This window comes from Manis pentadactyla, chromosome 16, assembly GCF_030020395.1.
Source record: "Manis pentadactyla isolate mManPen7 chromosome 16, mManPen7.hap1, whole genome shotgun sequence".
NCBI classification, from domain to species: Eukaryota; Metazoa; Chordata; class Mammalia; order Pholidota; family Manidae; genus Manis; species Manis pentadactyla.
This window is the reverse complement of record NC_080034.1, coordinates 62,932,659-62,955,061: the sequence shown is the minus strand read 5'-3', so window position 1 is coordinate 62,955,061 and position 22,403 is coordinate 62,932,659. Positions and strand designations below refer to the sequence as shown.

Genomic DNA, 22,403 nt, shown 5'->3' with positions numbered 1-22,403 from the left:
TCTACATAGCAGAGAAGTACCAGATAGAGCAGCAGGTGCTGATGTAGAAGCTGCATTAGTTATCCAGAAGTTCTAGTGAAGATAATCTGTCAAGGTGGCTACACTAAATGACATATTTTCAATGTAGATGGAACAGACTTCTATTGGAAGAAGATGCCAACTATGACTTTCATAGCTAGAGAGTAGAAGTCAATGCCTGACTTCAAAGCTTCAAAAGACAGGCTGGTTCTTTGTTAGGGGCTAGTGCAGATGGTGACTTTACCATCCTGAAAGTCCTAGGCCCTTTAGAAATATGCTAAATGTATTCTGCTTGTGCTCTATAAATGGGACACCAAAGCCTGAATGACAACACATCCATTTATAACATGGTTTACTGAATATTCTAAGCCTGCTGTTGAGAACTACTGCTCAGAAAAATAAAATTTCTTTGAAATATTACTGCTTATTGACAAAGCATCGGGTCTCCAAGAGCTCTGATGGGGATGAACGATGAGATTAATGTTGTTTTCATGCCTGCCAACACAACATCCATTCTGCAGCCCATGGATCAAGGAGTAATTTTGACTTTCAATTCTTATTCTTTTTTTTATGTAGGGGATAAATGCATGTTTCTTACTTTTTTTTATTGAATATAGTTGACATGCAATATTTTAGTGCTTTCAGGTGTACAACATAGTGATTCAATAATTTTATACATTATAAAATGCCACCATGATAAGTGTTACCAACCATCACCATACAAAGATATTACAATATTATTGCCAAATCTTATTCTTTAAGAAATACATCCTGTAAGGCTAGAGCTGCTGCAGATAGTGATTCATCTGATGGATCTGGCCAAAATTAATCGAAAACCTTCTGTAATGCATTCATCATTCTAGAAGCCATTAAGAACATCCATGATTCATGGGAAGAGGTTAAATATCAACATTAACAGGAGTTGGGAAGAAGTTGATTATGGTTTTCATGGATGACTTTGAGGAATCAAGCTTTCAGAAGAAATAACTGCATCTAGGGTAGAAATAGCATGAGAACTGGAATTAGAAGTGGAGCCTGAAGAAGGGACTGAATTGCTGCAACCTCATGATCAAACTTGAATGAATGAGGAGTTGCTTCTTATGGATGAGCAAAGAAAGTGGTTTCTTGAGATGAAATCCACTCCTAGTGAAGATGTTGTGAAGATTATTGAAATGACAACAAAGGATTTAGAATATGACCCAACCTTAGTTGATAAAGCGGCAGCAGGTTTTGAGAAGACTGACTCCAATTTTGAAAGAAGTTCTACCCTGGGTAAAATGCTCTCAAACAGCATCACATGTTACAGAGAAATTGTTTGTGAAATGAAGACTCAATCGATTTTTTAATTAAGGTATGTACACTTTTATAATGCTATATATAATACATAATGCTATTGCACACTTAGTAGACTACAGTATAGTGTAAACTTACTAAATAAATAAGCTTTATTTGCATTGTGAAACCAAAAAATTCATTTGATATGCTTTATTGCAATATTTGCTTTATTGTGATGGTCTGAAACTGAATGCATAATATCTCCAAGGTATGCCTGTACCTAGACTGTTTTCTGTTTTCCTGTTAGGACATTTATCTATATATTCCCAAACTGCTTCATGGTATTAGATTCACAGTTGGCAGGAATCATTGTTTAAAGTATTTAGATATGTGAAAACTTCCTCAAAGTATTTTGCTAATAACTATACAATAGTTAAGTAGATAAGTCCTTTCTTTTCAGGAGCCTTGCAAAGAAAATAAAATAAAATAACAAAGTAAAACAAAAATAAAAATTTATGTGGACATGTGGACAAATGAACATTGAAGAATAAAATGAAAGAAAATATCAGATGCATTTTATTAGTTATTTATTGCTATATAACAAGTCATCCTCAAACAGTGGGTTAACAAGAATAATCATTTATCTTTCATGGTTTCCATGGGTAAGGAGCTTGGGAACAGCTTGGCTGGGTGGTCCTGGCTTGGGTCTCCATGACGTTGCAGTCAATCAGCAGGTGCTGCAGTCATCTGCAGTTGTGTCTGTGGTTAGAATATCTACTTTTCAAAGTGCCTCCCTCATGTGGCTGGCAAGTCAGTGCTGGCTACTGGCAGGAAGATTCATTTCCTGCCTACAGGGCTTCTTAGGTGTCCTCATGGCATGGCAACTGGCTTTCCCCAAAACAAGCAATCCAAGAGACCAAGAAGGAGCTGCAGTACTTTTATGACCTAGGCTTGGAAGTCACACATCATTACTTAATTTGTGTTCTACTGGTTACACAGGGCCAACCCTGGTTTGTTGGGCAAAGTGACAACACATAAGCATATAACTTGGAGTCAAGGATCACTGGAGGCTGTCTTGGCAGCTGGCTGCCGCAGGCATAGTGATTGTTTATACACGAGGTGTAAGTGCATAACCTGAGTGAAGATGTAAAATTTTCTTCTTCAAACAGGGGAGCAGGAAAGTTATTAATATCAAGAGTTCCTTGGATGACAGAGAGGGAGTGAAGGGTCTTCCAGGTTTACGTGTAGCCTGTGAAATAAATCTAACAAGGTAATGAATTGTTGAGTAAGTTGTTCCAAGAGGCACAAAAAAGGGTATATACCATGGAGAAGCTGTTTCTTGTCTTTTCCTTCTTTTGTTTTAGCTGTCATGCATTCATTCCCTTTTATCCACATTGCTGTGGGAATATCTGTTCCTTTGCTTCTAACCACTGGAAGGTACCATGACAGGCATCCAATAATTTTATGCCTCCACTCTCCCTGGATAAACACCCAGGCTGCCGGGGAGGAGTTGCTGAGGGAGAAGAGGCATCAGTAAGAAGCAGGCCAGAGAAGGGCTGGCATCAGCAGTACCTTTCTTTTCCTTTCATACTTGGAATGTGCCACTATATATGCATGAAGAAAGAGGGTCTGGGAATGTTCTTTCTTCTATAAATATCCGTGCCTGGGCACTGTGCTCAACACTGCGGGAGATTCAAAGATTAATGAGACATAGTCCCTGACCTCAAGGAACATACGGTTTAAAAACAAAACAGACCAGCAGACAGCTACATATGATACAAAATTAAGAACAAGGGGGCAGTAAGGCGGCAGCCCAGTTAGTCAGACCTGGGGATCAGGGAAAGATTCATGAAAGGTTGAGCCTGAGCAGAATCTTAAAGCAGTAGGATACCCACCGGCGGAGGTGAGTGAGTGGATGGAAGTGTAATGTATTCTAGATTGGAAGGACTAAGTGAGCAGAGGCATGAAATGGGGAGGAGGATATGTCAGCTCAAGTTGGGGCAAGGAATTCCACATGGCTGCAGAGCATAGGTGGGAGCTGTTGAGGGGCAGGGAGGAGTCTGGCGAGACGTGAGGGCCAGGTCCTAGGCAGCCTTCAGTGCCTTGCAGAGACACTGAATCACTCAGCAACGACTCAGCAATGGGAAGGAAGTGGAGCTTCTTGAAAAAGGAAATGACATTATCACACTCCTTTGGAAAGGAGAAAATACCAGAGACATGGAGACCAAAATGAACACTGCTGGCTGAAGAAACTATGGCTGTTTTAATTTTTTCTCATTTTGGGTCACCTGCCATTGCTAATTTTCCTACAGTGAATATAGATTCTTGGTAAATTTTAAAGTGGAATACATATAATAAAATTTATAGGGATAAATAGAAATGGGGAAACAGAGGAAGCCAGTGAGTGGAGTGTATACATTTGGTCGGGAAGAACCTGGGTCTGCAGTGGCTCTGGAGGCCTGGGCTGGGCTGGTGAGCAGGGAGTCAGCAGAGAAGGGCAGGAGAAAGGTTCATTCACATATTCTTCCAATGTACCGTGTGTCTTCCTTGGGCTAGGCATTGCTCCAAGAGCCCGATGGAGAAACCAATAGGTAGTGAGGCGGGAGTAGAGAGGACAAGGGAGGAAGGTTATCATTAAAGCCAAAAGAGAATTGAGTATGTTTGTAAGCTGAAGGGAAGGAGTATGTGGAGAATGGATCACAGGATAGCAAAGACAACTGAGTGGGTAGGAGGCGGGATCCAAGAGGAAATCAAAGGGAATAAGGTCAAGGCCCCAAGTGCCATGCATGTGTGAGAGAAAGAGAGTCTGTGTCTCTCTGTGTATCTTTACAGCAACTCATGAAAATACAGATTTGGACAGTCTCTTTCCCCTGCTATCTGTAAAAGTGCCAAGGGCTATTCAGGAGGAGGAAAAAAATATACAACAAATTCTATAAACAAAGCAATTGAGGAAATGCAGTTTGCCCCTCATTCTGTTCAAAAGAGCACAAAATAAGGCAAAAAGGAGGGTACTGGGGAAAATACACTGCCCCTAGGCTGCTCTGTAAAGTTTGGAGGTGTGCATGATACAAACATGACTGCCCAGCTCGCTAAGCAGATAGAAAGCCCCTGAGAGGTGGGCACACGGGCCAGGACTGTCACCATTCGGGACTTGGCATTGATGGATTGGCCTTCCACATGCCCTGATGCTCTTTACCTCCTTCAAAGTTGCCTATTTTGAAGAATTTCTGTTTGACCAGGGTTAAATGAGCTGCTTTGCTTGGGATTTCTCTCCTTGTCTAAGGGATAACTCAATTCAACATGTTGCAGGCAAAAGGCTGAAGAGGCAGCCAAGAGAACTAAGAGAGTCCCAGAGCCATTTTTCACAGTCACTCCTCAGAGCTCAGCAGACCCTGTAGAAGCAATGGAGAGACTGGGGTGGGCCCAGGGCAGGAATCCTGGCCACTCAGGCCTTCAGTCAGGCTGAAGCTAATTACCCTCGCCTGGCCTCACCCACTCCTTGCTTGCTTAGTCTTGTTTCTTTCTTAATCAAGAGGCTCCTACAGTGGTACCTTAATATAAACAAAGCAATTTGTGACTTGATTAACCCAGATTGACATGTGTGTCCTTTTCTCCCTTCTCCTTATCAGGTTTGGACCGTTTTAAGCAGTTTCTCTCTTTGTGGAAGGCAGTGTCTGCCTGGCTTTGCTTTTTCCTGTATTTCTCTTATCCACTTTCCTCCTGATGACACCCATAGCAAGTGACCCATTCCAGGCAGTCCAGGGAGATTGGACCCACTTCCTTCTGTATCTGGTCTGGGTAATGTACCAAGTTGGAAAAACAGCCACCATTAAAATCAGTCCAATGCATGATTTGTCTGGGTGATAAGGTTTGTTACTAATATTAGCTGCTGTGATTTATCAAGAGAATAACTATCTGGTAATACGTTTCATGAATGTACCACCATAACATCTATCATGGTAGCAATGAACTTTTCATATCCTAGCAGGCCTGTGTTTGGTACAGAACCAAGGAACTCACCTGCATGTCTATTAAATAACTGGAAGAAAAGGAAGTAAATAAGAGCCTTGCAGCTAAAAGGGGCACAAAAGGGAAAGAAAATAACAAAGGAAGGTTCTGTACCAACCACATTTTAAAACATCAACACAAGTTTTTGTTTATTTGTCCTTTGAAATTGTGGATAAAATGAGAGTTCCTGTGGCCAGGATTCTCACCTAGCCCTGGTTGACCAGCTCACTGCACACCTGTGGGTAATACATGGCTGTTGACTCTGTATAAAGAGCTCTGCCCAGTGCTCTGGGCGTGACAGGGTGGCACGGCTGCAAGGCTGCAGGAGAGCAGAGCAGAGGCTGAAGTGGTGGCAGCGCCGAGGACAGAGGCCCAGAGGATGGCTGTGCAGGACGACTGTGCAGGCAGAGAGGCCCAGAGGCAGAGACTGGCTTGCTGCATGCAGACTTGCTCTGAGTGATGGGATTTTAGTGATTGACCTGCCTTCATGGAAATAAAGTCAGGTATAACCCTTTCACCCCAAGAACGTTTTACTGTCATTTTCTTTGGTCACATTGAATCCATAGTGAACTTGCTGGGGGCTGAAACCCACTGGCAAGACAGAAATTTATTCCCTAATGTCTTCTTCCTCACATACATTATTGCCCTAGGCCGAAATGAAGCTGCTACCACTCCCAGCCCCCAGCCCCGCTACACACACACACACACACACACACCCCACACTCAAAGAAGGGCCCTAAGCAGACCCCAGCAAACATATGCTGAACACCCAGGCTCCTGGATATCTGTGTATGTATTCCTCAGCTGAACTGTACAATGCAAGTTAGGATTTGTGTTATTTTCTATTTGCAACTGTAACAAATCACCACAAATCTGGAGGTTTAAACCATGCAAGTTAATTTTCTTATAGTTAGTTCTGTAGGTCAGGAGTCTGACACACATTTTACTGGGCTAGTATCACTGGGCCTCCTTCCTTCCTGAAGACTCTAGAAAAGAATCATTTCCTTGCCTTTTCCAGTTTCCGGTGGCTGTCCAAATTCCTTGGCTTGTGGGCCCCTTCCACCATCTTCAAAACCAACACTGGTGGGTCCAGCCTGTCCCACCTCCCCTGGTTCTGACCCCTCCTGCCTCTCTCTTGCACATTTAAGAACCCTTGGGACTACATTGGGTCCCCATGGGCAGTCCAGGATAATCTCCCTGTTTTAAAGGCAGGTCAGTAGCCACCTAATTCTATCTGTATCCTTAATTCCCCTTGGCCAAGTTAAATAATAGATTCATAGGTTCCAGGCATAAGGGGCTGACCTCCTTATGAGGCCATTATTCTTCTATAGAATTTGTTTATAAAATGTCTTTGCTGTTGTTCTTCAACTTGTATTCTCTCTCTTTTGGCTTAAAATAGTAACAAAGTGAAGTCTTGAAATAAATTCCTGAACCAGATTAATACTAAAATTTCAGCCCAGCCTCTTACTACCAGCTGTTTGAGGCAAGTGTGGATAAAGTGAAGGTTCCTGTGGCCAGGATTCTCACCTGGCCCTGGTTGGCTAGCTCACTACACACGTGTGGGCAATACGTTGTTATTGACTCTATATGAAGAGCTCTGCCTACATGGTGGCATGGCTGCAAGGCTGCAGGAGAGCAGAGATGAGACTGGAGAAGTGGCAGCACCAAGGACAGAGACTGAGACGGCTGCGCGGGTATAGAGGCCCAGGGACAGAGATGGGCTTGCTGCATGCAGACTCGCTCTGAGTGGATGGGATTCTATTGATTGACCTGCCACTGTGGAAATAAAGTTGGGTATAACCCTTTCACCCCCAAAACATTCTATTGTCATTTCTTTGGTCACACTGAATCCATAGTGAACTTGTCGGGGGCTGAAACCCACTGGCAAGACAGCAAGTTAAAAAATTCATTCTAAACCCTGGTTTCTAATCTGTAAAATGGGATAATACAGTCTTCTACAGAAATAAATGCAGGAAATGGGATGATGTTTGCAGAGCCTTAGCATAAGGTCCATACACTGCATCCCCTATAGATGGTTCAGTCCTCCTTCTGGCTCCTCTGAATTGATTGGTCCCACTTACTAGCCTCTTGGTCTCAGAGGGCCATGTACAGTTCAGCTGTCATCTTTGCTGCACTTCCTCGGGGGCTGCGATTTTCTTTTCCTTTGGTGTCTTGTCCCTTCGCTCACCCTCACCGCAGGTAGACAAGCCAGGGGGTCGCACCCTTGGTACTGACCCACGGAGCCGCGAGGCCGCGCCCAGTGGGAGTGGCGGGAACAGTGGGGGGTGCCTGCGGCTGAGCCTCATCTCTGCGACCCCGCCACTCGCTGCGCCCACCCCTGAGTACTCAAGCCCTTGGCTCCGGGAGGCCTATGGCTTAGATCAGCGAGCCAGAAGGGCTTTCCAGGATTAATTACACCTGATTTTGCATGAAAGTCGCTGCTTTGCAGCTACCGGTGGGAGGATTCAAAAGGGCTAGCCAGACACCTTCCCCACCAGTCGGGTGGAGGGGGAGGGAAGCTCTGGTGGCGATGCAGAAAGCCGCCAGATTACCTACCGGGCTGACAACACCAAAAAAGTGTTAACACCAGAAAAGTGTTAACATGCAGTGTTGACGGAGGGATGGGAAACCGGCCTTCACAGGCCCTGGGAAAGTAATCCAACAACGTTATTTCAAACTAAAAGCATATACACATTTAAAAAATAAAAAAATTAATGCACATACATACCTTTCTCTCCAACAATCCAACTTTGGCAGAATCTAAAAAGAAATAAAAATACCAGCACAGAACATTGTTCAAACAGCAATACTTATTACACTATTTGTAGGACAACAAAAAAACGGGAAACTTAAATGCCTGTTAACGGGTAGAAAATTAAATAAATTGTATATAGTATTGCCTTCTAAGAAATATTGTCTAACTGTTTAAAGGAAGGAGTTATTTGTTTTGTAAAAACGAAGAAAAGCCCCACCGCCCCCTCTGTATGGGTATTTGTCAATATGTTTTTATGAACATGAGGAAATAAATGTGTAAAAGGATACAACATTAGCACAGGTGGGTTAATTATTTTTCAGTCTTTGTAACATTGTATTGCTTCTCTAGTTATAATAAATAGATGACTTTTAGGTGGAGGGGGAAAATTTAACATAAATGACAGTGGGGTGAGGGAGGAGGAAGGAAAGCTGGAGAGGAAGCTCCAGGGGGAATCCAGTTGGTGCTGGGAGAACCCAGACACTGGGGTTTGGAGGTTGGAAGGCAGTGAAGGCCTGGGCTCTGGCCCAGGTGGGGGGGCCGGGGTCTGGAGGCACAGTCACTCTCTGGGGCTGACTTCGTTAAGATGCTAATCTAGAGCACCCTCTGAGAAGTCCACAGAGGGGTGGGGGGCTAGGTAGCCTGTAGCAGGAGGCAGGAAAGCTGCTAGAGTAAGAGATTAAAACCGCCCCAAAGTATAAAAGGTTATGATGAGGTTCTCTGTCGACTTGAGGTTATTTTGAAGAATTTAGATCCATCGGGTTGAGCCTGTATGGAGGCAGGAGGAGAAAAAAAGCTAACAGTAGGTAAGCAGAGTGTGGTATGGAAGTGCTTCACCTATGTTATCTAATTTGACACAAAATACAGCCCCATGAGGTAGGTACGATTTACCCCCGTTTTACAGAGGCAGAAACAGAGGTGAAAGGGGGGTAACTTTCCTATCTATCCTTAGGCAACTGACTAATAGCGGTCTTGACTGACTTCTTTCCAGGGCATGTCCTTTGAGGAAGAGCATCTGCAGGGGAGTGATACACTGGAGGGCCTGGAGTGGAGAGACGGCAAGCCCGGGCTGGCAGGGCTGGGCACCGTCTTTCTCCTGACGTTGGGGTTTGGGACCGAGGCAGCCCCGCCCCAACCTCAAGTAAGGGACCCTGGGAGAATTCGTTCTTCTTGAGAAGAAATCCAAAGGGCAGCATTCCCCAGTTCCCCGGCCTAGGGAGTTGCAGTGACGGGGTGGGGAGAGGGGGGTCAGAGGGCAGGAACCCCAGGTCTTGCTGTAGCCCCACAACTGGCGTGCGTACACACACACACACACACACACACACACACACACACTCACTTCATTTACATGCCAAGGTCTAGGGGAGCGAGGCTTTGCTCTCCTTTGGCAGATGTTCGAGGAGAAATAGCAGTGGGGCAGTGGACCTTCCCCTGGGGCCCACGGGGCAGGGCGGGGGACTCTTCCAGAGTGTGGAGCCCTCCGGGACCACCCGCGCCCAGCCTGCGGCTGCCCAGAGTGGGCGTGCGGGGAGTGAGAGGCAGAGAATTGCTGAAGACCTTACCGGAAGCAGCTGCCCGCCCTGAAGGGAGTTTCGGGAGAGGCAGAGGGGAGAGGCTTCACCTCCGCGGTTCCTGCGAGGCGGCCCGGGCGGGCTCCCGGCGCTCCAGCCGCGCGCGGCGGTTCGGCCCGCCCAAACCCAGTGGCTCCTGGGGCGGTGGCCCTCGAGGCTTAGGCCCGAGTGGGAGGATCTTTGGATTCACAGGAAGAGAATCTGTGTGGTTCTTTACTCGTTTGATTTTCATAGACTCCTGATGAAATTAAGTCCAGTTTCATCTCTATCCCCCATCTCTGTTCACCGTTCTGCCATCTCCAGCTCTACGTTACTCCATCATCTCCTGTGTTTAGGGAAATCGCCTCCCTCTCTTCCCTTCGCTATTTCTACTTCTAGATGTTTCCCCTTCTTTCTCCACGACCCCATTCCCCACATTCTTCTCCTCTTGGCATCTTTTTCCCTCCAATTCCCTCTCCCAGGGGCCCAGGGGTTAGGCCTGTCTGACATTTTCACAAGGATAACTAAACATTATACTCCAGGCACCTTCTGTGTCTTGAATTTATTCAGGCAGAGAATTGAGCGAAGGGGGACCTCCCCCTATCCCCGCAGGTCCTCAAGGGCTGGAAGCCAGCGCGGGTGGGCAGCGTGGAAATGGGCAGTGCAAAGAGCTGGAGGCGCTGCTTGGCGAGGTGGGCGGAGGCAGGATCTCCCTGAAGCCTGAAACCCACTTCCCCATCCTCATCTCAACGATGGCTATGCTACCCTGGTTGACATCCTCCTGAGTTGAGAACAGGGTTTACCGCGTTACAGCTTAAAACCAATCAACTGACATATGGCGATGTCATCATGATTAAACAGCAAATTATAGTCGAAGACGGCACAATAATAATCTAAACAATCACCACAACAAGAAGGAACGTTCTCTAACGAGCCAGACGCAGCAGCTTGCGTTTCCAAGATTCGCGGCCCTGCGTTCCTGGGGTTCTCCGCAAGCGCCCGTGAGCATGCTTCCGGGCGTAGGAAAGGGCGAAAGAGCCCCAGACGCAGCACCCGAGGCTCCCCAGAGAGATGTGGGGCTGCCCAGAGTGGAGGCGTGGAAGACGCGGCCGGGGGTCGCCTTCCTTCTAGGGCGGCCCCACCTGGGAGGCACTTAGAGCCACAGCAGGAGGACAGAGTTCCTTCCGAGGAACCCTGCTGGGAGAGCCTAGGAGCCCGCCCGCGCTCCCAATCCCTCCCCACACCGGTATCCTCTGCTCACTCCCTCGGCCTTGCCTCCTTCCTGGCGGGAGACTGATTTCTAGGAGCCCTGCTCAGGCTGCGAGGGGAGGGGCGCCTTCGGTGAGTTGAGAGGGTCTCCCTCCCCTCAAGGCTCGGGGAGAAAGAAGCGTGTATTTTCTTTTGGCCAGTGAGGGGCCCAGTTATGCGCACTAGTTCGCCCCCAGTTTGCCGAGGGAAATATACCGATAGGAGGCGGTGAGCTACGAAGGCAAAAGGGACGGGAGAAGACCCTCCTTCGTCTCCTTGCTCTCTTCCCCCTCATTAAATGGATTCGTATTTAAAATAGGCTCAAACACTTAAATCTGAATTCTAGGAATTGAGCTCGGGTTAGAATCATCCTATTTATACTTAGACCGAAAATAACCACTGAAGCGAAAAGATCAAAACCAAACTCGATTTTCCTAAACAACTCGCGTTCCCTGGTGCGGGTCCCCTCTGGCGCTAGCAGCAAGGTCTCCGTGGGTTTTACCGGAGAATAGGGGATCCGCGGAGGAGGGAGCTGGGGAGGGGGTGGCGGGGAAACTATTCCCGGGAGTGGCAGGCGCGGCGCGTGCGTGAACCGGCCGTGGTAATCTATGCTGTCATTGAGAATCCCAGCAGCTTCCAGCGCTCGAGGCGCAGGGACGCATGTGTTGCTGGAATTCAATCCGTGGGGGGAATGCAGATTGGGCTGAGACCTACTGGGTTTGATTTATGAACTGTTACTCTAGCTATTGTTTACACATTGCATTTCAGAGCCCTCGCGCACCCTCCAGGCTGCGCCGGGTGGATCTAAGGCTCGGGAATCGGCAGCAGCCTCCTCCGCCTCCCTCCACACCCACCCCGGGGGCCCAGCGGCTCTCTTCCTCCCTCACCTTCTCCAAGAAATCAGATCTCCATTTCACGGAACGCAGAGATGGGCGCTGGGCTCTCCCCCTCCCAGCCTGCCCAGTTCTGCAGTCCTGTACCCTGTCTTCTCTGCGTGTGTTTACTCTCCAATGTTTACTCCTCCGTAAGGCCATGCGGACCTATAAATAGGCGAGGTGGAAGCAGCTCCACTGCCAGATCAATAGGGCCGCGTCTCCTCGCCATTTCAGCTGGGCCGTCTTATTAATTATGAAAGGATTCACCTGATCCCTGCCAGCGACCACAGCCTCTAGGTCCCTCTGCTACAGCCTTAATGGCGGTTCCTTCGCGTGCTGCCTATGGCCACCGCAGAGGAAAAGCGAGTCGTGGTTAGGGTTCTGACCCGCCTGGCGCGGGGGACACAGCAACCTGCTGGCATTGCGTCTGCGTGCGTCTTCTCAACTGTGCCCAAGCCCAATTCCCCCAAACTTCACCTAGAAGAGATATCTGCTTTGTAAACTTCTTTATTTAACTATTAACTTCCGCTTTCTCTTCTTTAAGTAAATAGAATTTCGGGGATATGGCAAAAGTGTCCTAGGTGACGAGGGTAGGTTATCAAGTGGCTTGGGTGAACAGGTGATTTTGGCACTTGGTATTATGAGACCCTTCCGGTAACCCTGGGAACTCATCCAAGAAGGCAGGCTTGGGGCAGGAAGCAAACGACACCCCTATTTCAAACAATAACTTTTATTTTATACTTCTCTATACTTTGTAGCAAATCTTTTTTTGCTGAATTTAATTTATAATAAACGTTTTAAAGTACATCTCTCTCTTTTTTAAAATCAAGGCTCTTTTATGTCAAAATCTTTTTTTTAACTATATTTTAGATTAACATTTTACATCCCCCCCTTGTGATCTATACCGTTGGATATTCAGGTATTACTGTATGCGTAACAGCTAAAACAAGAGGGAAAATAAAGGCAGTGGACTTGGAAAGATGCATCGACAACAGCAGGTAAAGCTTAACTTCTCAGTGACTTTTTCAACATTTCTTCCTGCAGCCTTTACCTATATACACCCGCGGTTTCCTCAATCCTTTCCCTCTCTCCCTCCTGTCCCTAAAACGCAAAGCCGACAATCTGTGCTTTCACTTTTCTCGAGGAGAAATGTGCAGTGGAAATGATCAAAACAAGGTACTGTGGAAGAAAGACGTGAGCGTGAATTATTCACTATATGCTTCCCTCATGGACATCTCCCTTGAATTCATTCCCCTGGCCTTCTCCTCTCCTCTCTTTCCTATTAGGAGGAGCCCATCATTTGTCATGTATTAACATGATTAATATAGTAGGCGGCCCAGGGCCGTTCCTGAGATTCTTGTGCCAAAAAATAAAATTTAAAAAAATGGGAGTGGGTTTGCCGTTTTCTTTTGTGTGTGTGAAGACGGACTAGAGCTGAGGTCCGATTTTGGCTGTGCTTGCTTGTTCACTGATCGGTAACATTTGGCAAATAAAACACAAGAAATCAAACGAAATCAAAACGAGACCCAGGATTTCCCACAATCCTATATGAGTGTTTTCAGCATCACAGAGAATCACAACGTCCCCAAAGAACGAATGGATCTTCCTCTCGATTTCCGGGAGCATGGAGTGAGTGTGGGTGGGCGCGCGGGGGGAGCCGGCCCCGCGCTCAGAAGGAAAGCCAAGTCGCTAAAGCTGCCGAGAGAGACACCAGGAGCAGAGGGAGCGCCGGGAGCAAGGCCCCCGCCGCCCCGTTGCCGCTGCCGCAGAGTTCGAATAAGCTGCCTTGGATGTTGAGGTTTTTGGATTCTTTTCTCAGTTTATCCCACATATCTTTCGCCCCTTCCTGGCAATCCGTAAGGGCTGTGACCGTGCAGCTGTGGAAATCCTCCCAGTATCTGGCGAGGAACAGAACAAAACAGAAGAAGCAGGTTCATTTTGGGTGCGGGGAGGACCCCGGGCCTGAGCCCCTGCGACTCCCCGCTCGCGGCCTTGCAAACCTTTCCGGCCCGCGCCCCCTCCCTACCTCCACGCCACCGCCCCTGCCCTCGCTGGATCCCCGCCAGCCCTGGAAGCCTCTGTCCCACGGGAGGAGCCGCCCCCTTCCGTTCCTGGATTCCCTTCCCCGCCGCCGGGAGCCGGGCCGCACTAGCTGCGCCGCGCTGGCACCTCGGCCTGCGCACACAGATTGCTCGTCCTCCTCGGGGAAAGCTAGGAAAACAGTGGTAAGCCTTGCAAGCTGCCGCCCATTAAAGCCTCTTAACTTGCAAGATGGGTTCCTTGCTCGGAGCACTGCCCTCCCCTCCTGGCCTCTCATTTTCTCCTCCCCCTCGCCCCTTCTGTCTTCCCCACCCCCACCCCACCCCCGCCCTCCTCGCAGCCGTACTCTCGCCTCATTCCCCTTCTCCCTTCCTATTGTTTCCCGATTTCTTATTTTCCCGTTCCTCCTTCTTCCTTTTCCCTCCCTCGGTTTTCCTCTGGGCAGCACCGCACTTCCCTCTTCCTCCTGCTCACTTGCTTCGGGCCTCCGTGGACCCTCGCCTTCCTCTCTGCCCACAGTCCCCCGGCTCAGATTCGGTCCGGAGACTCCTGCCTGCCTCTCCCCTCCCCGGGGTCGGTGAGTGTCAGCGCCCCAGCGCCAGGGGCCAGCTTTGTAGCCTCCTGCTTTGCAAACCCCAGTGCGCCCGGCTTTACGCGCTTGGGCCCTCCTCTCCTCCCCCTCCGGTCATCTTCCTGCGCTTGGACCCTGTAAGGCCTCGCCCCCATGGCCTTTGGGGTATAGTGCCCAGCCCCCCCGGGCCGGGACCTGGGGCTGGCGCGGTGCCCCCCGAGGGACCCCTGCTCCTCGTCCGCCCTTTCCCTCTCTTCCCGAGCCCGGCGCCTTCCTCAGCCACTTCCTCCCTCCAGGGCTCAGATCCTAGCCCCGCCCCCACAACCTTCATCCAACCTGCCCTTTTTTTACTGCCCCCCCTTTATTCTGACAACCCAAAATAGATCCCAGAGACTAAATATAATTCCAACCCGTGATCGATCCCTGGGGCGCTGTCTCCTTTCTGTGCTGGGTCGATCCTGCGTCTGTGTAACAATGCGCTGGCTCCCACATCATCTGGGACCGTAGTGCCAGGTCACTGACGACCGCCATCCACGCAGTTTGGTTGTGTTTTCTCCTATCTCTCCCTTATGCTGGCTAGCCTTAACTGTAAGCACGTTGAAGGCAGGCAACATGTTTAATATATCCTTGTTTCCACTTCCACCCCATCATCTAACTAATAGTAAAGTTACAAATGCTTTTGGATAGCCTTGAGCTCTGGCTGTTTTCTGAAAACCTCTGCGAGTCTCTAGTTTGTGAGGACTGGGTCACAGGGCTTCCAGGTTCCTCAATTTTTAACGAATAGCAAGATTTAGAGAAAGCAAGAGGTGCAGGGAAAGCTCCCTGCATAACTGCACATCCCAAAGGAAGTCTGACTCTTTCCTTTTTTTGTGCCCCTAGAAGAGGGACATGGTGGAAGAGGACAGACATACCTGAGGGACTGAGAGGAGGTGTGCTACAGTAGGGTGTTGAGCAACCACGCCACCAAGGGAGGAGGAGCCTGGACCAGTGTGGCCTTGGACCTCTGAGGGGCTCCTGTCATATTCCTTTTCCAGGACCAAAGTCATGCTAAAAAATTAAAATAGCTTGGAATAACGAAGTTCCAGCAAATGATGGAGGATCTGATCTCTATTTAACCTTCTGCCTAACTTTATAGAATCGTTCTTACGTATTATCAGACATTTGGAATGCGTAGGTGGTATGCATCCCAGACCCAGCCTTGTGTCCCTTTTCTGATAGGAAGGTACCAGCTTAGCTGCTGTGCCTCCTGGTGGGCACCAGGGTATTTAGGAAAGAAAGTGTGCAGCAAAACTGACCCGTTTAATTACTCAGAATTCAAATAAACACCCCCCTAACCCCAGGATTTAGGGAGAAAGGAAGAACTTCACAGTATAAAAGAGGATAGTATAAATGGTCACTCCAACCTGTGGGGATATTATGTGTGTGTGTGGAGGGTTGTTTTACAGCTATTTTTGAAAAATGAAAGAGAGAGAGAGAGAGAGAGAGAGAGAGAGTGTGTGTGTGTGTGTGTGTGTGTGTGTGTGTGTGTGTGTGTGTGTGTGTTGCAGAGGATGGGAGTATTTCTAAGGTCTGCCGCAGCTGAAAAGTCACAGGTCCACCACAGTAGGGTTCTAAGTTATCTCATTTACCAGCCAGAGCAGCACCTTCCAGACAAGCTCTAGAGAAATGCCAGTGGGCCTGGCCATGAACTTCCAGGCTCTCCTTGGGCCCACAGCTGTCCTAGTCTGGGCAGAGTGTGTAGATGTGGGAAGAAAGTGGGGTGGAGGGGTAAGGAGGGTGGCTACTCTAAACCTTGCAATCAGCTATATACTCAGCAGAGATGGTCATCAGATGCCCAGACATGCTCCTCTTGGACAGTCATTGTACAAAGCAGAATACTCCTTCAGTCTTTCTCCTCGAAAGAGCAAAGAGGGATCCGGGTTCCCTAGTCTACACTCTTACTTTATTGGTGTGTACTGAAGGGGAGTTTTATCAGGGCATAGGGACAAAATAGGCCAGTGACTTTCCTTTTAGGCAAACCTAGTATTACCTAAAAGACTCCTCAAACCAAAACCAGTTGTTCTTTGGGGAGTACTAGGCAGGTCGCCCATTCACACAGAAGGGAAGAATGCTGAAGACTGCCTCAAAGCTGAGTGGGGAACTGGAAACAGCTCTCCCTGCCCCTTGCTTGGGGTTCCACAGCATTGAATGCGCGTGCCTCCGTGCGTGTGGGTGAGGCTGCGGAGTGCTACGACTGGGCCCACACAGAAGGATCCTCCTCCACCCATCTCAGTCCATACGGTTCCCTCGGGCAGTGCAGACCCGGGCCAAGGCCTGGCGGTGGGGAACCAGAAGGCGAGAATGTGCACAGTCTTGCTGGCTCTGAGTGCAGAGCGCAGGCAGAGAGGCACAGCGCTCTCCGATTTCAGCAGCGCCCCCCAGAGCAGAAACCACGCAGGCCAGAGGAGACACTTACGTGCACACGGTCTTGATGTTCGTCTTGTCGTCCAGGCCCTGCGGGTAATTGGCCATGCTGTCGCCCAATTTGAGCAAACAGTCCGAAAAGCCCTTAAAGACCGCATCGCACTTGCCCGCTGCTCTCACGGCCTGCACCAGGTACGCTGCGGGGAGGAGGGGACACCGGTCAGCAGCGCGGCGACCCCGCCCGGCAGCCCCACGGCCCGCCCGCCAGAATGCGGCGCAGCTCTGCCCCAAGTGCGCGGTGTCCACTAGTGCCCAGCCTCCGGGAGCGCCAGTGTTAAAGGTGAATGGAAGATGTGGCCCAAGGATGACTGCCCTGCACCCGACTAGTTGTCTTCCGCAGACTGTCCGTGTGCGAGCGCGGGTGGGTGCGGGAAGGGGAGCCATCCCTTTCCCGCAGCTCCCTCCAATGATTTCGGTATCTTTTTCTGTTTCCAACGCCTCCTTATCCCACCTCCCTCACTCTTTTATTTCTTTCTCCTCCCCCGCTCCTTGGTTTCCTAACACTTCCCCGGCAAGGCGGCCGGGCTTTCACAGTGCGACCTCCCATTTGCGAGGTGATAGAGGGGATCTTGACAGCAGAGTGCCGGCGCGAGGACAGGGTTCAGAGGCGGCCCAGCACTAAGCCCAACCGCTGCACCTGACCCCAAGTGGTGCGAGAAGGTCTCGGGCTCCTTGGTGGGCGCTCAGCAAACACTGCTGAATAAATAAATTAATAAAGTCTCTGGAAGCCACCAGCAGCTACGGAATGGATTGTTTCATTATAAAACCGATTGCCTGCCGCGGAGAGTGCATTGAGATCCCTACAAGTTTACCCTCCCCGCTCCACTGGAGAAAGAGCATATTCTGCGTCCCAGACTGGGCGGGGGTGACTGCGCGGGTGACCCTGGTTATCTCCGCGGAGGCCAAATCGTGAACCCAAGCTCGTGGTTTAGCTCCCCACACATCCTTAGAGCCCCACCGCCTCGCCAAATCGGCCACCACTCCCGCCAGCAGCGGGGTGGGACCTTTCCTCTTATGCCGTGGCTCTTGGCCTCTAGCTCCCGGGTCCCTTAAGACTAGGGATCAGGACAGAAACTGGGGCAGTGGCAAGACGTGGACGTGGAGGAGGAGATGACTCAGGCCGTACCGAGGTCCTCGCTCTTGGCCTCAGGTCAGTCAAATCCCGCGGATCCCGGACTTGGTGGCCATTTCTCTTCACCTCAAAACCAACGAACCCGGTTAAACGTTAGATGGCCAGAGGCCAAAAGAACCCCGGGTGCCAGGAGGGTGCGCAAGAAGCGCAGATCTGCACTGTTGGGGAGAGGGGGAAAGAGAGATGGGGAGAAAATTCTCAATCGATATCGGCCTCTAGTGCCCAGGACCCTGGGATCGGCCCTTTCCTGGGCAGTGTTCTGGCCACCACAGCTTGTGTGTGAATGTCTTTGGGAAGGACCTTACACCACCCCATCCCCAGCCGCTGGTCCAGACGCAGATCAGGGGGAAGGTGACCGAACCTGCAGCAGCCGCCGTAAACGCTCCGTTTGCAACTTGCTGCCGGAAGAGCGAGGCGGGCCTTGGGCTTTCTAATCCGGAACGGGAAGCGCTGGGGAAGGGACTAAGTTTAACTTCGACCTCAGCTCAGCAGATACATAAACCTGCAGGAATCTGTCGGTTCCCGCTACGCGAAATACTAAAAGCCCTTGAGATTGCAAAATCAAATAGAAAACTGAGATGGAAGAAACGAATAAACAAATCTTTGTTCTGATAGAACGTGGTCACAATGAAATGAGTCCTACACTTCCTTCTCTATAATGCCTGCCACAAATGCAGCTTTGTAACGCAGAAACGATATAAAATACAGTCCATCCTCTCTTCCCCTTGCTCCCCCTCTCTCCTTATCCCTTACCTCCACCCCTAAAACTCGGTGGCGAAAAAGCAGCCCCCAAGATGCGCTGACAGTTTTTAAAGGGAACTGGGGCTCGCCGGGGGCGGGAATTGCTACTGTCACGTTATCTTTCCTGGCGAGCTGGAGAAGACCCTCTACACCGCGCATGTGTGAGTGTGTGCGTGTGTAAAATAAAAAGTGAATTTTTCTGTTTTTTGCAGATATAATTGCTTGGTCTCTAGTTCGCTCTGGGAGGCTGGGAGCTTGCGTGCGGGACATATTTTGCAGGCTCACGCAATTAGGCAAGTCGCAGCCCGCACGACACTCGCTGTCCTTTCTGAACCCGGCTTCAGACGATGCTCTGCTGGACGACCCAGGTTTATTCTCTGACCTCTCTAGTGTCCAGTCTTGTGCCATTTCCACCCGTTCATTCATTTGTTCGATCTCTCATTCATCCACATTCCCTCCTACCGTGTCTTCATTTGCGTTCACCACCCTCTCCACCTTCCTGTCCCTCCCCAACCCCCACTTTTGCTGCCAAATGTCAGTGATTTGGGACAGCTCCCAGCCATGAATTAAAGATCGAGGTTCTAGTGCGGGAAAGGGCAGACATTCGGGAACAAATATGCTCAATTGCATTTCTACAGCCAACGAATGGTCATTTTCAGGCCGAGGTTAATGTGTTCCAAGCGTATTCCGCATGCAAATTGCTATCTTTAAACTCCTCCAAAGCAAGGTTATTTCCCACCAGAAAAACAGCCACAAACCTGTGATTAAAATCCCTATATAAAAAATATGCTGTCTCCTGCTCTCTACAAATTTGCAGGATAATTGCAAAATGCCACATTTACTTATTTCAAACATTTAAGGGATTTATTCCAATTAGAATTGTTTATTTATTGCAGTTCTTTGCACTGTCAAAGATTTAAAACAGATTCAAAACATCAAGTAATTTCTTAGAATTCAAGGAAAACGCCAACCTCTCGCATCCACACACTCTAAAATCCCTATAATGTTCATGCAAAAACCATCAGATATTCAAAATCATGTCAAATGCATACAAAAACTCACTGCAAAGAATCCATTTTAATGTATTAATAACTCCAAACCCCGTTTCTCCACATTTCTCATGAAGAAAAATGTTATGCATTTCATTCCTTGCCCCAAATCAATTCCCTAAAGCACCCCCTCCCCAATACTGCAAGGATTTGTCTGCAAAGAATGCTACAGCCTGAAATGATAGAAGGCAACAATTCCCTGGTCTCCAGAAAATCCCTTTGAAGAATATCTATTTTTTCTCTTGTCCATTCTATTAATAATCTGCTTCACTTTCACTTTTAGGCCACCTTAACTAATGCTCTGACTCCCATCAGAGAAAGGGATTTTCTAGTGCTCCCTTCCATAACGTCTTCTTCATTCTGGATGGAAAAATGTTAACTTTCAAAACCCCACAACAGTGTAACTAGTACTCACATTCCTTAACATAAAATGGGAACTAAATAAATCTGTCATAACCCCAAACAAAAACAACAAACACCCATGACATATTGCAAACACTTCTTAACCCTTTCCTGTATATAAAACGCAGATGCCTATATGTAAATTTGACTGAATCCAACCTCCTTAATGCTAAGCATATAAAATATATACTCTGGGGTTTCCTACAATTCTCAATATGCCCCCCAGCTGGGTCTGCGGTGCCCAGTGCAAACGCTGCAGCTGGGATGTGGGGGTAGGGGAAGCGGGAGAATGACAAACTTCTAAATGCAGCAGTCTGAGCCCCGGAATATCTTTGCTTTCTGCACATAAACTTTCCAATTCTAGCTGCCTAGCCATTTTGTACCTGCATTCACCTTTCGACCCTTCAAAATAATACCTTGCAGTATCGCAGGGGCCAGTGCATTACCCCAGAGCGCACCAAACCTGGTCTAACCTGAGAGAGGGAAACAAAAATGGACGTGCGCTTTGGATAAATGGGGGTAAAAACCCCTCCTGAAAACTGCCGACCGCACACATTTCTTGTCAAACATTTGGAGTCTCTTTTTAAAGGAAAACCAGCCCGGGACCCGCGAATCCCTAGAAGCCGAAGCCTCCGCCCTTGGGGTTTGGAGGCTTCTCTGCACCCCTGGGCAGCCCGCGGGCCAGTCAGTCCCTGTGGGACCCCAGGGATCTGGCGGCTGCTGTCCGCTGCCTGCCGCGAGCCGGACCAACACTTACCTATTTGCACCGCGAGGATCAGTGAAATATATCTGCCGTTCAACTTAAGTCCCATCCTACGTTTAGTCAAACCATTTGCGACCGCAGACCTTTAAATAGTTAGTTTAGAGAAAGCGGGGGAAAACTGAAAAATAGGCATTGCCAACAAGTTCCAGGAGCGACGGAGACTTTATGCACGGGGAAGGCAGAGGGAGGAGAGAAAGAGAGGGAGCAAGGAAGAGAGAGAGAGAAAGAGAGAGGCTGAGGGAGAGGGGGAAGAGCTGGGAATGGTTCACTCCATCAGGAGGGGGCGGGGGAAGTACAGCCGCACGCCCACGAGCAGGCCTGACGTGGGGGATGACACGGAACGTTTTTTTTTACATTTTAAGTAAAGACACCTTGGTAGAGAATCGCCATTTATAGTCATCAGAAGCTGGAATTGATCAAATATCTTCAATTAATGTGCCATCCGAACAAATTCTCGCCTCCCGGGAGTGGCCGCTTCCCCATCCCGGCGGCCACCCCCGCCTCTTCGTTGTTCCCGGGGCCCCCCAACCCCGCCCCTCCCTGAGTGGAACACGGGCTCCCTCTCCCCTCCCCGCATGGAGCTGGGGAGTCCTGCGGCGCGCCCACTTGATTGTTTCAACCTGCTTCCCCTCCTCCATCGGCTCAACTGAGAATCCAGCCCCCTCCCTACGTTGCAGTGGGGTTTAAAAGATCGGGAGTGGGAGGGAAAAACAGCTACACCAGCTCTATTAATTCGACCTCCCTCCTCAGCCGCCTGTCCCCAGCACTTGCCTACCATCTTTCTCTCCCACCCAGCAGTTGAGCTCTGGGCTCAGGCTGGAGCGGGTGAGCATACACACTCACGCACACACACACGCACACCCGCACACGCTGCAAAGCGCGCACGCCCCCAGGCCAGGGATGCACACGCAGGGCCCCTGAAATATACACCGCTTGCCCTCGGTGAATTTCACCACCTCTAACGATTGCGCGGGCGACAGGACGATTCTGGAGACACGGCAACACCTGTTATAGGGGGCGGAGGAGAGCGGAGGAAGGAGCCTCTGCAAAGACTATTTTTCGGATACTAGGGATTTACTAACTCTCAGAGCTTTAGGAAATTTCCGAGGCAATTGCTAGTATGCGGGGTTGCTTCTGGTTCTGATGCGCCTCTGGGGGTTTTTGGTTGGGCCTCACACACACGCGCACACGTACATCACGTACGCACACGCACACCGCGACCCACACACACCTGCACTGCCTTTTGATGCTTGGGCACAAACCCTCTGTAGACGTAGCCTACTATCCAACGAAATGCTTCTGCAGCTGTGTCTGTGACAGGTGCAAGGTGTTACCACAGCTTCAATTAAGAATGCAAAATAAAACTGGCTATTTTCTTTCTAAACGTTTGGCTTTGGTTTCTTTCCCTTCTGCACAAAAAGAAGCCCAAATCCCAGCTTCTTTAATCAAATGCTAAAGAAGCACAGGCCAACTTTAAGCCCGTGAAAAGAAAAAGAAAAAAAAAAAGAATTCGACT

At 49.2% G+C, this 22,403-nt stretch overlaps 1 protein-coding gene and 1 long non-coding RNA gene across 3 annotated transcripts; one reads left to right on the top strand and one right to left on the bottom strand.

Annotated features, from left to right (window-relative positions):
• Positions 1-12,440: 12,440 nt before the first annotated feature.
• NRN1 (neuritin 1) lies at positions 12,441-21,143 on the bottom strand. 2 transcript variants are annotated; one of them, XM_036921299.2, is made up of 3 exons: positions 20,882-21,143; positions 16,793-16,937; positions 12,441-13,624 (listed from the first exon to the last, which is right to left on the bottom strand). In XM_036921299.2, exons 1-3 carry the CDS (start codon positions 20,934-20,936, stop codon positions 13,396-13,398), a joined length of 429 nt encoding a protein of 142 aa, XP_036777194.1. In that variant the 5' UTR covers positions 20,937-21,143; the 3' UTR covers positions 12,441-13,395. The 2 variants fall into 2 exon arrangements, with proteins under 2 accessions (XP_036777194.1, XP_057350194.1); XM_057494211.1 differs by lacking the exon at positions 20,882-21,143 and having other exon boundaries at positions 16,793-17,284.
• LOC130681350 (uncharacterized) lies at positions 14,108-17,537 on the top strand. Its single transcript, XR_008994452.1, has 3 exons — positions 14,108-14,343; positions 16,828-17,080; positions 17,317-17,537. It is a non-coding gene; the product is annotated as an uncharacterized LOC130681350 (long non-coding RNA).
• Positions 21,144-22,403: the final 1,260 nt, after the last annotated feature.

What these genes read in the sequence shown, in the direction of transcription:
- NRN1 (XM_057494211.1), bottom strand. Translation starts at nt 17,184, where the DNA reads ATGGCTCCCCTTCCCGCACCCACCCGCGCTCGCACACGGACAGTCTGC. An exon ending in AACATCAAGACCGTGTGCAC is followed by an intron (nt 13,625 to 16,792) that starts GTAAGTGTCTCC and finishes GTTCCTCGCCAG; the next exon opens with ATACTGGGAGGATTTCCACA.